Here is a 12,414-nt window from a genome sequence, read left to right as displayed (position 1 = left end):
AAAGGAGAAATCCTGGGCTGGGGATTTTAGCTCAGTGGTGCTGCTGCATACCTTGCAAGAGCAAGGACCCGAGTTGGATCCCCAGTACCAAAAAAGAAATTGGTAGATAACGTTTTCATGTGTCTACAGAAACCAGTTATCCTTTTTAACCATTTAAAAAAAATAATGTAATTATCCGCAGGTGTGGTGGTACACACCTGTAATCCTAGCACTTGGGACACTGAGGCAGGAGTTTAAGGCCAGCCTGGGCTACATAGTCCAAGGTCAGCCTAAACTACAAAGCAAGACCTTATCACCAAAGAAAAAGTATTATAAACGTCACTATTAACATTGGAATGGAAAGAATGGTTTTATAATGTAGAAGTTCTAAAATATAATAATGGATGACAACCTAAATATTTAACACAAGATGGAAATTTTGCTGAGTTTATGGATAATTCTTTTAGATGACATAGGATATGGTAAGACTGGATATTGTATCAGGCTACATGAGTTATAATAGCTCTACAGGTTACAGAAAAATGAAGAGCGTAGTATTTATTGAAGATTAAAAGATTTTGTATACAAACGTACATAGTTCCTAGGCCAGTGCCTGGCACAAATGTTAAGTATATACAGAAGTATTTTCCACATTTGCTTTGATTAATATTATTCTCAAGACTAAATGATTTTTTAAAAATTTAATTTGGTAATAATTTTAAACTTACATAAATATTGCCAGAATAGTACTCAAAACATGCATGTGACACCTGCCTAAGTATGTTCATTGAAGATTGTCCCCTTTGCTTTCTTTGCGTGTTCACGCTCAAAACTTTCTTATTGACTCATTGGTAATAAGTCAATACATTAATGGTCCCTTACCTCTAAATCTTACATACATTTCCTAAGGGTATTCTCTGAGATAACTACAATACCATTATTAACTTCAGTAATTTTACCAACCAGAAAGTAAATATTGTTATGTACTGTGTGAGTTCCAGTTTCATTAAGTCATTCAACAGTGTTGCTTTTTTATAGTATGTTCCTCTTATTTCCAGTCCAGGATTCATTCTTAGGATCACTTATCTTTTAGGTATCTCAGTTGTCATTTTTGATTCACATTTTTTCTTTTCCTCCTTGAAACAGGGTCTCTCTGTGTACTTTAGTCTGGGCTTGAACTGGTAATCTTCCTACTTTACCCTCCTGAGTGTTTGGATTATAGGCATCGGCCCTCACACCCAGTTTTGATTCACTTTTAAATTGTATTCTGATTGAACTGATCTAACAGTTAAAAAACAAAAAACAAAAAAACCCGAAAATGTGGCTATATTATATTAAGATTAATAGAGACCACTCTCACTTTTTCTATCATGCCCTGTACTCTTTTTAATCCCAGCACCAGGGGAGGCTGAGGCAGGAGTATTGTAAATTTGAGCCCAGTAGGGTGTGTTGATTCCTGCCTGTGATCTCAGCACACTTAGGTAATCTTTGCACTTGAGAAATGGAGGTTGGGGAATCACTCCAAGATTGTAACCAGCCTCGGCTACCCAGTGAGTTCAATGGTTCAAAATCAGCCTGAACTACATAATTGATACCCTGCCTCAAAAAGAACAAAAGAGTGTGAGCCCTGTCTGGTAAATTTAGCAGTTTAGCCAGACTTATGTCTTGAAATTTGAAAAGGGGTTTGGGACTATAGCTCAGAGCAAAGGTCACTGGGTCAATCCTTGGTGCCAGGGGAGCTGGGGTGGGTTGAGGCTCCCTACGTCTCCTCAGGTAACAGAAATGGGAAAAAACTTTTCTTAAGTTGCTTTATAGAGATTTTTCTTTGGCAGTTTATAGAATGTTTAATGGCATTAAACTTAATGGTATAGATTAAGTTATAAGTTAATTTTTCAATTTTTTTAGTACATGCTTATAGTTCATAATGATTATTACATTCCTTGTCAGGAGTTGGTACATGAACTAACACATTTAATTCTTTTTTCATACCCTTCCCACTCACCTCCCTCCATCCTTGGTCCTCTTTCTTTTTGCAAAAAATTTATCTCTCTTCCTATCATAAATATTTTATTTTGCTCTTTATATTTTGGTTTCTTGTATAAGAGAAACTATGTGATATTTAAGCTTGTGTGTTTGATTTATTTCAGTTAACATGGTCTCAGGGTGCACCCATTTGTCTGCAAAATACTCAAGTTTATCCTTTATGGCAGAGTAGTACTCTGTTGTGTTTAAATAACACATTTTTTAATCCATCTGTTGATGAACATATAGGCTGCATTCAAGCTATTAATTCAAGCTGTTATGAATTGTGCTGCTATAAACATGAGTATTCAGGTATCACTCAAATTTTTGCTGAACAAGTGTCCTTTTCTATAGACATTGAAGTGCAGTGGTTTAGAAGTGTCTGTTGGAAAGTCAACTGATTTGGATATAAGGAAAATTTGTATTATCTTGCACTTTGAAAGAACAGTTTAAAAATGTTAAGGGCTAGGGATTTAGCTCAGTGGTGCTGCCTGCCTGGCAAACCCAAGGACCCAAGTTCAATCCCCGGTACCAAAAAAAAAAAAAAAAAAAGTTACCACACAGTTTCATTTGTATCTTTATAGTAAGACCTTTTAATATTTAATTTTGAACATTGTGAAAAATGGATAGTATCAACCTAGGTGTAGATCTACTCCACCTGACACTGTATGTTACTTGTTTGTAATATTTTATTTATTTATTTATTTATTTGGTACCGGGGATTGAACTTGGGTCCTTGCGCTTGCAAGGCAGGCCACTGAACCACTGAGCTAAATCCCCAGCCCTATAATATTTCATATATGACTTCAGTATACTTTCTGATGAGATAGTTCAATTGTGCATAAAATAGTAGTTTAATTCTGTTAGATAATGTGAGCTGAAGTTTTACATGTCACAAATCTTTGGTCTCTTTCTGGTCTGTGCTCAGTTGATAAAGTTACATTGAGCAAGATATGAAACAAATCTGAGAATTAGCCATTTTGTTTTGGGTTTTGTTTTTTGTTTTTTGTTTTTGTTTTGTTTTGGTTTTTTTTTGGTACCAGGGATTGAACTCAGGAGCTCGTGCTTGTTTGTACTGTAGGCAGTGGCACCACTGAGCTAAATCCCCAGTCCGGAATTAGCCATTTTAACTTTCTCCTTGGCCCTCAGCTGCATTATACCATTATTTGTTTTTTAATTGGACTATTGGCCACAGGGGAACCAGGTGAGAGAATTTGGATATTGATACAACTCAAGCTGGTGTTGGAAAAACAACAGAAGATACGTGCTATGGTTTATGAAGCAAAGTGCATTTGTTCCTGTTTTTTCATTGTCCTAAAGTTGGCTTTTTTTTTTTTCCGTACTGGGGATCAAACTCAGGATTTTGTTCTTTCAAGACAGGGGCAGTGCCACCGAGCTAAATTCCTGGCCCTTTGTCCTAAAGTTTTATTTTGTGAAGAAACTCAATTATTTGTCTTGTATAGTTTTTTACTGTTTAGCTGATTGCATACCAGTGGATTAATATATCCTTTGTAATTCTAATAAATTGGTAGAGAATAGTTTTTAAATAGTCTGATTATATTGTGTTTGTTGGTGACATACGGTTACCATATTGTGACTGCACTTTCTGTTGCCTGAATTTTATTGTGATCTTATAGTCCATTGATTCACTTCTTATTAGTGAGCTTCTCCATTAGACGGGAATTTACTTAGCTTTTACAAATGACTTTATTTCACCTTTCTCAAGTTAAGGCTCTATGTATATCTGAATTGAAAGCAACTTGCTTAAAGATAGTAGTCACTGTTTCTCTTTTTTTTCTCTCTTCAGTCTTCACTATTAGTCTTTAAAGAAGCCTTAACATTTTCTCTTCACTGTAGCCTTTCTACAATTTATATGACATATTTAGTTTTATAGCATTAAGTTAGCTACTTGTGTCTGAAAACTTTTCTATTAAATCTATAAAGTCCTCTTTGTGTGCAAATACTATGTTTAGGAAGATATAAAGCATTTTATTATATGATACTTAATGATTTGCTTTTTCTGCTATTTCAGCTTAAAAAGTGTATTGCTAATTTCCCTCCTATACTACCATTGTTTACCTTACATTAACATTTAAAAATTAATAAACTGAAGGGTAATTTGGACATCTTTTTTACTTTTCCTGTTGCTGTTTTTGGATATGACTTGACTTTTCAATGTTGCATTGTGATTTTTTTGTGCACTCTTTGTGTTAGGTCATCAGGTGGCTGTATTTGTAATTTATAGAAGGCCTTTTCTATTTATTTATTTAGGTACTGGGGATTGAACTTGGAACTTTCCACTTGCAAGGCAGGCAGCGGAACCACTGAGCTAAATCCCTGGTCCCTTTTTCTTATTTCTAATGAATGTTTTTATATAGGTATTTCAGGAGCCAGCAGAAGAAGAAAGAGATGGCAGAAAAAAGAAATACCCTAGTCCCCAGAAGTCTCGTTCAGAATCTAGTGAACAAAGGTTTGTGTTTTTCTTTTATTAGGAAGACTTTGCTACTTCAAGTAGTAGTTGCCTAGCAAAGACTTTAAATTAATTCAAGTAAAATATATGTGTTTATATTTTGACTCTTTTCTTGTTAAACCCATTAAAGAAGTATTACCATTCTTCTTTCCATTCTGTTTCTCCTCTTGTCTTCTTTCTGTTCTTTTTATAAGCAGTCATCATTATGTTTTTTCCCCAAGAGCTCAGGGGTGGGAGCAATCTCCTTAGAGAATAGCAATGAAATGTTCCATTTGGTCAGGGGTGCTCACGATTAAAATCATCTATGTTGTATTATAAATGGTGTAGTTTTTGTGTGGCATCATAAACCTACCATCAAAAAACCGATTTTAAAAAGTTTTGGGAAAGCTTTGTTTTGAGCCTTTTTTTCTTGTTTTATTTGTCCCCCCCCCAATAGATTGGGTTCACCTTTTAAAAAAATTTCTCCTTACCCAGTGCACTTCGAGTGGGAATATTTTTTTCCCCTTTTGTATAATGGGTTAGAAGAATTATGGGGTCCTCTTTACACTCTACAAAAGCACAGACATGAATTTTGATGAGTGCAGATCATCTCCTAGTCTGAATTTGTTGGCAGACTTCATTCTCCGTCCTACGTATGGCTTTTATATCTGTGCACTATAGGACACGTGAGAAGAAGAGAGAAGACGGCAAGTGGAGAGACTATGAGCGCTACTATGAGCGGAGTGAGCTGTACCGAGAGAAGTATGACTGGAGAAGAGGCAGGAGCAAGAGCCGCAGTAAGAGCCGAGGCCTGAGCCGAAGCCGAAGCCGCAGCAGGGGGCGCAGCAAAGACCGGGATCCCAACAGGAACATTGGTGAGTTGATGAGATGTTCTCTGAGGCTTTGCAGTTTCTTTTTTTTAAGTTTGAGTTTCTTACATTCTTAAAGGTAAATGTTTCCTTTAATATGTCTAAGCAATGTAAAAATTGTAATTACCTCAAAAAGCTGAATATCAGTTTTGTTACAAAGATAGGGCTATTTGAATTAGAGTCAAGGAAATTTGACTAAAAAGAAGCTACTCATAAGGTATATTACATGTTTAGATTTAAGTAATTAATTCACAAAGCTGTCACTGAAGGAAAAGCGTTGCCTGGTCTGCTTTTTTTGGAAAAAGTAATTGATTTTCTGTAAGGTTACCTAAAATTTGCACAAGTAAAAGGAAACCAGTCAGGATAGTGTATGCCTGTAATTCCAGGTCTCTGGAAGCTGAAACAGGAGGATCAGAATTTTGAGCCCAGCTTGGGCAATTTAGTGACTCAATGAGACTTTTTCTCAAAATGTAAAATTAAAGGATTGGGGGTGCAGAGGCCCTGGGTTCTAGCTCCAGTACTGCCAGAAGAAAAAGAAAAAAAAAGTTAAAATAGATTATGCGATCCCAGTGATTGATCTCCTAAAATGTTGATTTGGCAGTTGGTTCTTGGGTAGTAGCATTCCTATTAAATATTAGTGAAAAGAGCCAGGTTTGGTGGCACATGCTTGTAATCCCAGCACTTGGGAGACTGAGATAGGAGGGGATCACTGTGAATTTGAGGCCAGCTTGGGCAATGCAGTGAGAACCTCTCTCAAAAAAAAAAAAAAAAAAATTAGTGAAGAAGCTGACTTTTTTTCAATCAGTGTAATTGATATTGATACAAAAGATAATGTTTCATAAGGTAGGTCACATTGTTAATGCTCCTATTTTTAGGGTGTATTAATCATGACAGCAGTTTGAAAAATGGGTAGCTTAGTAAATTTATTCCAGTATTCTTGTCTTTCCTGTTCTGTGAGAAAATAAGCATAGTTAAGAACATAAGTGACTGATCTGTTTCTTGTTTTTATTTTCTCAAGCAGAGCACAGGGAAAGATCCAAGTTTAAGAGTGAAAGGAATGATTTGGAGAGCTCCTATGTGCCTGTGTCCGCGCCCCCACCGAACTCTTCTGAGCAGTACTCCTCTGGGGCACAGTCTGTTCCCAGCACTGTGACTGTCATTGCACCTGCTCACCATTCTGAAAACACCACCGAGAGTTGGTCTAATTACTATAACAATCACAGCTCTTCCAATTCTTTTGGTCGAAACCCACCACCAAAGAGGCGATGCAGAGATTATGATGGTAAAACTCCTCCCCTTTTCTTACATCATACCCAAAAGCAAATGTTGCATATATTGCAGATCTTTTCTTTATACCCTAGATTGTGTTAAAAAGGATGAATGGGGAGGAGAATTTCTTTATTAGGTATACCATAAAGTTTGATACTATAAATTTTTAATGTCTTTGTATAGTGTTTGGTCCTGGGAATTTGTTAAGCATGTGAAACCTACAAGTTTGATTTTCTGACTTTCCATTTGAGTGAATGAATCTGAATCTGGGTACTGTGTTTATTTATTTTTTTATCATGGAGATATTTAAAAATTTGACAGAATATAATTAATGATAGTATGTCTATCACCTATTTTCAACAATGACCAAATCATGGACAATCTGTTTTGTTTTTTTGTTTTTTGTGTTTTGCTTTTTTTTTTTTGAGACAGGGTCTTGCTGTGCAGTTCAGGCTGATCTTGAACTCACTGCGTAGCCTAGGCTGGCCTAGAACTCACACCAGTCCTCCTGCCTCAGCCTCCCAAGTGCAGGGATTGCAATTGTGCACTGGACAATCATTTTTATTTATATTCCTTCATGCTTGTCCTTGTCTTGTATTATTTCAAGCAAATCTAATTATAACTTTTATTCAGTGCTAGGGATTGAATCCAGAGCTATGTATATAGTTAGGCAGGCACTATACTAGTGTAAACTCCCAGACCCTCCTTTTTTTCCTATGTAGAATGCATCTTTTAAAAAAAATTTATTTATTTGTTTATTTATTAATACTATGATTTTTTCTTTCTTTATTGGGTTTTTTGAGACAGTCTCACTATGTAGTTCAGTCTGGCATTGAATTCATGGTGATTTTACCTCGGCCTCCCAAGTGCTGGGATTTAGGTGTGCACCACTATGCTCAGCTTCACTTTATTTATTTTTAAGTGGGGACTAGAGCCAAATCATCCTTTAAGCATTTACCTTGATCCTCTGGATTCCCAGGTAGCATTCTCTTTCCCAAGGCTACCTTGATAGCATCAATTTCTTTTGTATTTTTCCAAATGCAGTTTGCATGGGTACTGTATAAAGATGCATACTTATTCTCTCCCACTTTTTTTTTACATATGTGCCAGTGTACTATTTTCACATGATTTTTTTCATTTAGTATTTCCCAACAGTAATTCTATATTAATACAGAAAAAACTTCCCCCCCTTTTTTTATTTTATTTTATTTTATTTTTTTTTCCAGCTTTGAGTTTATTGGTACATTTTAGGGATACAGTACGGTTACATTCATTGTTGGGATCTTGTACCTCTATATGACAGGTCTTAGTTCTCATTTTTTCCCCTTGTCCCTGCCCTCCCTTCACCCCCTCCCCGCCTCCCCATCTACAATCACTTTATTTCCATCTTTTCATTATCTCACATTTTTTTCTTTTCCCTTTTTACCCTTCCCCTACCCATCCCACCTTCCCTACACCTTTAGCTCCTTTCTTCCCATTTCTCAATGTCAGTAATCTTATTAGGATCTTCTGTATTATTGCAGATTATTCACACCAGAGAAACTATTGCGTATTGACACATGTGTGCCTTATTTCACTTAGGAGTATATCTTCAATATGTATCCATTTTCCTATGAATGAATCTATTTTCTCATTCTTTATGACTGAGTAATATTCCATTTTATAGAAAAACCACATCTTGTTTATCCAGTTTTCAAACGGATGGGCAAATAGGCTGTTTCCAAGTTTTAGCTATTATAAACTGTGCCGCTATAAACATGGGTGCGCATACTTCTCTGTGATATGATTCTTTTAGTTCTTTTGGAAAGATACCCACAACAGAACAACCCCGCCAACATTTGTTATTGTGTGATTTCTTGATAGCAGCCATTCTTTGTGGGGTGAAGTGGAATCTCAGTGTTGTTTTCATCTGCATCTCTCGAATGATCAGTGATGTGGAACATTTTTTCATATATTTACTTGCTGCTTTTACTTCTTTGTCTGAGAAATGTCTGTTCATTTCGTATGCCCATTTTTGAATCGGGTCTTTATATTTACGGGGGCTGATTGTTTTGAGTTCTTTATATATATATATTTTTTTCAGCTTTAATTGAGTTTATTGGTACATTTTAGGGATACAGTACAGTTACATTCATTGTTGGGATCTTGTACCTTTACATGACAAGTATATATTCTTGATAATAGTCCTTTGTCTGAGGAATAGCTGGTAAAATTTTTTTCCCACATTGTAGATTGTCTCTTAGTTCTGCTGATGGTTTCTTTTGAAGTACAGAAGCTTTTTAATAAGATGAGATCCCATTGTTGATTCTATCTGCTAGTTCCTGTGCTACTGAGGATTTGTTCATAAAGTCTTTTCCTATGCCAATGTCTCCTAGAGTTCTGCCTAACTTACCTTCCAGCAAGTTTAATGTTTCTGTTTTAATATTTAGATCTTTAATCCATTTGGATTTTAATTTAGTGCATGGTGAAAGATAAGGGTCTAGTTTTAGTCTGTGGCAGGTTGAAATCCAGTTTTTCCAACACCATTTATTGAACACACTATCTTTCCCTCACTGAGGATGGTCAACTTCTTTGTCAAAGATGAGGTAGCTGAGTACATCTGGGTTTTTTTTTGTGTCTTCCAATCTGTTCCACTGATCCTCAGGCTTGTTTCTTTGCCAGTACCATGCTGTTTTTATCACAGTGGCTTTGTAGTATAGTTTCAAATTGGGAATTGTTATACCCGGTGCCATGTGTCTCTGTTGCCTAAAATGGCTTTTGCTATTCTAGGTCTCTTATGGTTCCAAATGAATTTTTGGATTCTTTTTTCTAGTTCTGTGAAATACAGTGTTGGAATTTCAATTGGCTTTGCATTGAATGTATATAGAAAAAACTTCCCCCTTTTGTTTAGGCTTTTTAGTCTATATGTACAAAAATAGGTTAATCTAATAGCTAGAAGCCTGGTCTTGATCCTGTTATTTTTATCTTAATAAGTCATACATAGTATAGAAAGTAGGGAATACACCTGCCTCTACCTCAGTAATATGTAATGGTTAACAGAATAACACTAAGAAGACTGTAGACTCCATGGAGAAAACTACCACCATATAAATCAGAAAGGTAGGCACTGGGCATTGTGGCGCACATCTATAATCCCAGCACCTGGAAGCCTGTGGCAGGATTGCCAAGACCAGCTTGAACTGCCTAGTGAGACCCCTGTCTTAACAAATCAGAATGGAGGGATTTTCAGGGATTTTTTTTTTTTTTTAACTTTAATAGGTCATAATAAAATTCTTTTTTATCTTTACAGAAAGAGGATTTTGTGTACTTGGTGACCTTTGTCAGTTTGATCATGGAAATGATCCTCTAGTTGTTGATGAAGTTGCTCTGCCAAGTATGATTCCTTTTCCACCCCCTCCTCCTGGTCTTCCTCCTCCACCACCTCCTGGAATGTTAATGCCTCCAATGCCAGGCCCAGGCCCAGGCCCAGGCCCAGGCCCAGGCCCAGGTCCCGGCCCCGGCCCTGGCCCAGGCCCAGGTCCTGGCCATAGTATGAGACTTCCTGTTCCCCAAGGACATGGTCAGCCTCCGCCTTCTGTTGTGCTTCCCATACCAAGTAAGTTTATGTTGGCCGAATGGATCTTTGGTAGTGAATTCTGCCTAAAAGAACCTCATCTGTTTTTATACCCTGTTTTAGAGTGTTTGAAAAATAAACTAGTGATAGAATTTGAAGTATATTCTTATAATTAGATGCTGTTCTTTCCTTTTTGGCATCCATTATTATGGTGTTATGCGTAGTATTTTCAGTGTAAATTTTGTCTGTAGTGACCAAACTGATAAGTCCCTGACTGGGTCAGAAGAATAATTTTACTGATGCATAGCACTTATCTTTCCATTTCTCCATTTTTTATTTGGTGCTTCTCACAACACATTGCAAACAATAGTACACTTTACACATACTTAGCATTAACTTAATCCTTTTGTAGAAAGCTATAAACCTAGAAAAACTTTTTATGTCCTTTTTAGCCATTTTATACTTCAACACAGACAACAGTTCGTTATTTTTTTAATCCTTGATTATTTTTGCCTGTTCTAGAACCAAGACTATCATTTGAATTAATTATACAAAGCTCAAAATAGATAAGCCTGCTTACATCAAATTCAAAGCCTAGGTAGATCTTTCAAGTAAGAATATCTAAATTACTAACAGTGTGTGAGTATTTTTATTAGGAAAAATTAATGCTGTACCTCTCACCTTTTGTAATCTGTAGGACCACCCATATCACAGTCAAGCTTGATAAACAGTCGTGACCAGCCTGGGACAAGCGCAGTGCCCAATCTTGCACCAGTGGGAGCAAGACTACCTCCTCCTTTACCCCAGAACCTCCTTTATACAGTATCAGAACGTAAGTGAATGGTTTAACTGGAGATTACTAGGATATAGAAAAGCCAAGATTTCTTATGTCACCATAATGCTTTTAAAAATTAGTTTACATTTTTATGGACTGTGTACTTATAAAAATTGTATTTCTATTCACAAAGCAATTTACCAAGTACTCTTGCCATATAGGCATATGTTAGTGTTATATGACAGAGAAAGGCAGTGTGTTCTGTTTTGAACAAGGGCTTCTGTTTTGGAAAACTCCTCTGACTTTAAGGTTTCAACAGTCAGCCTCTTCTGTCATGTCTCCCGTGGAGCATCAACATTTTAGTCTTCTTTTTTTTTAATTAATTTTGGTTTTGTGAGATAGGGGCTCACTATGTAGTCCATGCTGACCTTGGACTCAATTTGTAGCCCAGGCTGGCTTCAAACTAGATGGGTCCCTATGCCTCGCTTAGTCTTCTGAAGCAAATTATTTTGAAGTTTCTAAGTTTCTGAAATTCAAGGTCTGTCTCCTAAAAAGTGTGCAGAAGGTTGGGTAAAATACGTTATTTAACTTGTGTGCCAACATGAAGATAAAGTGCATCATTTAAATTGTATTAATGTTTTGTGTTTAGGCTAGTGTAGCATACATGTTTATATAGAATGTTTTTCTTGACTCCTAATTCTTTGAGAACTTAAATGTATTCTTGTTGTTTTTTTACTAAAATTTTAAGAAAATTCCTTTCTCCAAAATCAATTTTTAAAAGGTCATTGGTTGTTAAACAGGTGAGATTATGAGATTTTTCTCTTTATACAGATGCTTAATTGTGGATATGTTCATCTTGTTATGGAACTGTGTTTACCAGAAAGTTTTGCCTCCTAAACATTTCTTCATATCTTTATGTCATGGAGAAGCAATTGACGAAAGCCGCTAAGCCTGGTTTCTTCACATAATGTCTTTGTGACCTTGGACAAATGACTTAAGGTTTTTTTTAAAGAATGAATAATACATATAATAATAATAATACATATAAAGCATGTTTTTAAAAAGTATCTGGTATCTACTCAACTGTAAGGATTAAGTTATTACTGAAATTTCTATTGTCCAATTTTTAAAAAAATTTTATTCAAATTTGAATTTCAAGCTCTGAAATCAGAACTGTTATTTTCTCCTTGAATCTCTGCCATTCACTATTCATGTCTTTGTCAATAGCAATAACTCACCCAGTCATCTATAATTGAATGCTTCATGTGGCTGACTCAACTGTTTTTCTTTTCTACCTGCTCCTCCTTTTTTGTGGTGAAGGGAATTGAACCAAGGGTGTCAGGAGGCCAGATAAGCAGTCTACTACAAAGCCACCACTTCCCTGGCCCTACTTTGCTTTCTTTAAAAATCTAATCAAAAGTCCTTCCCCTTTTTCCTTGAAACATACATTATATATTCATATAATGTGATATATATATATATATATCACATTATATAT

The 12,414-nt window shown here is 36.0% G+C and overlaps 1 protein-coding gene across 4 annotated transcripts in view; it reads left to right on the top strand.

The window, feature by feature from the left end:
* Rbm27 (RNA binding motif protein 27) overlaps positions 1-12,414 on the top strand; it is a 68,183-nt gene that overhangs the window by 17,542 nt on the left and 38,227 nt on the right. For 2 of the 4 annotated variants that reach the window (XM_010627056.3, XM_010627054.2), the window contains exons 4-8: positions 4,380-4,471; positions 5,132-5,325; positions 6,341-6,601; positions 9,878-10,183; positions 10,839-10,973. In XM_010627056.3, the coding sequence (XP_010625358.1) occupies positions 4,380-4,471; positions 5,132-5,325; positions 6,341-6,601; positions 9,878-10,183; positions 10,839-10,973 (988 nt within the window). Of the gene's footprint in view, positions 1-4,379; positions 4,472-5,131; positions 5,326-6,337; positions 6,602-9,877; positions 10,184-10,838; positions 10,974-12,414 lie in introns of all 4 variants that reach the window. The other 2 variants (XM_010627055.2, XM_010627053.3) reach the window with 1 other exon arrangement.

The sequence above is a fragment of the Fukomys damarensis genome, unplaced genomic scaffold (assembly GCF_012274545.1).
Source record: "Fukomys damarensis isolate Sample0158 unplaced genomic scaffold, DMR_v1.0_HiC HiC_scaffold_3, whole genome shotgun sequence".
Taxonomy (NCBI): domain Eukaryota; kingdom Metazoa; phylum Chordata; class Mammalia; order Rodentia; family Bathyergidae; genus Fukomys; species Fukomys damarensis.
Note: the sequence above shows the minus strand (reverse complement) of the source record. Positions and strands in the feature narration are given on the sequence as shown.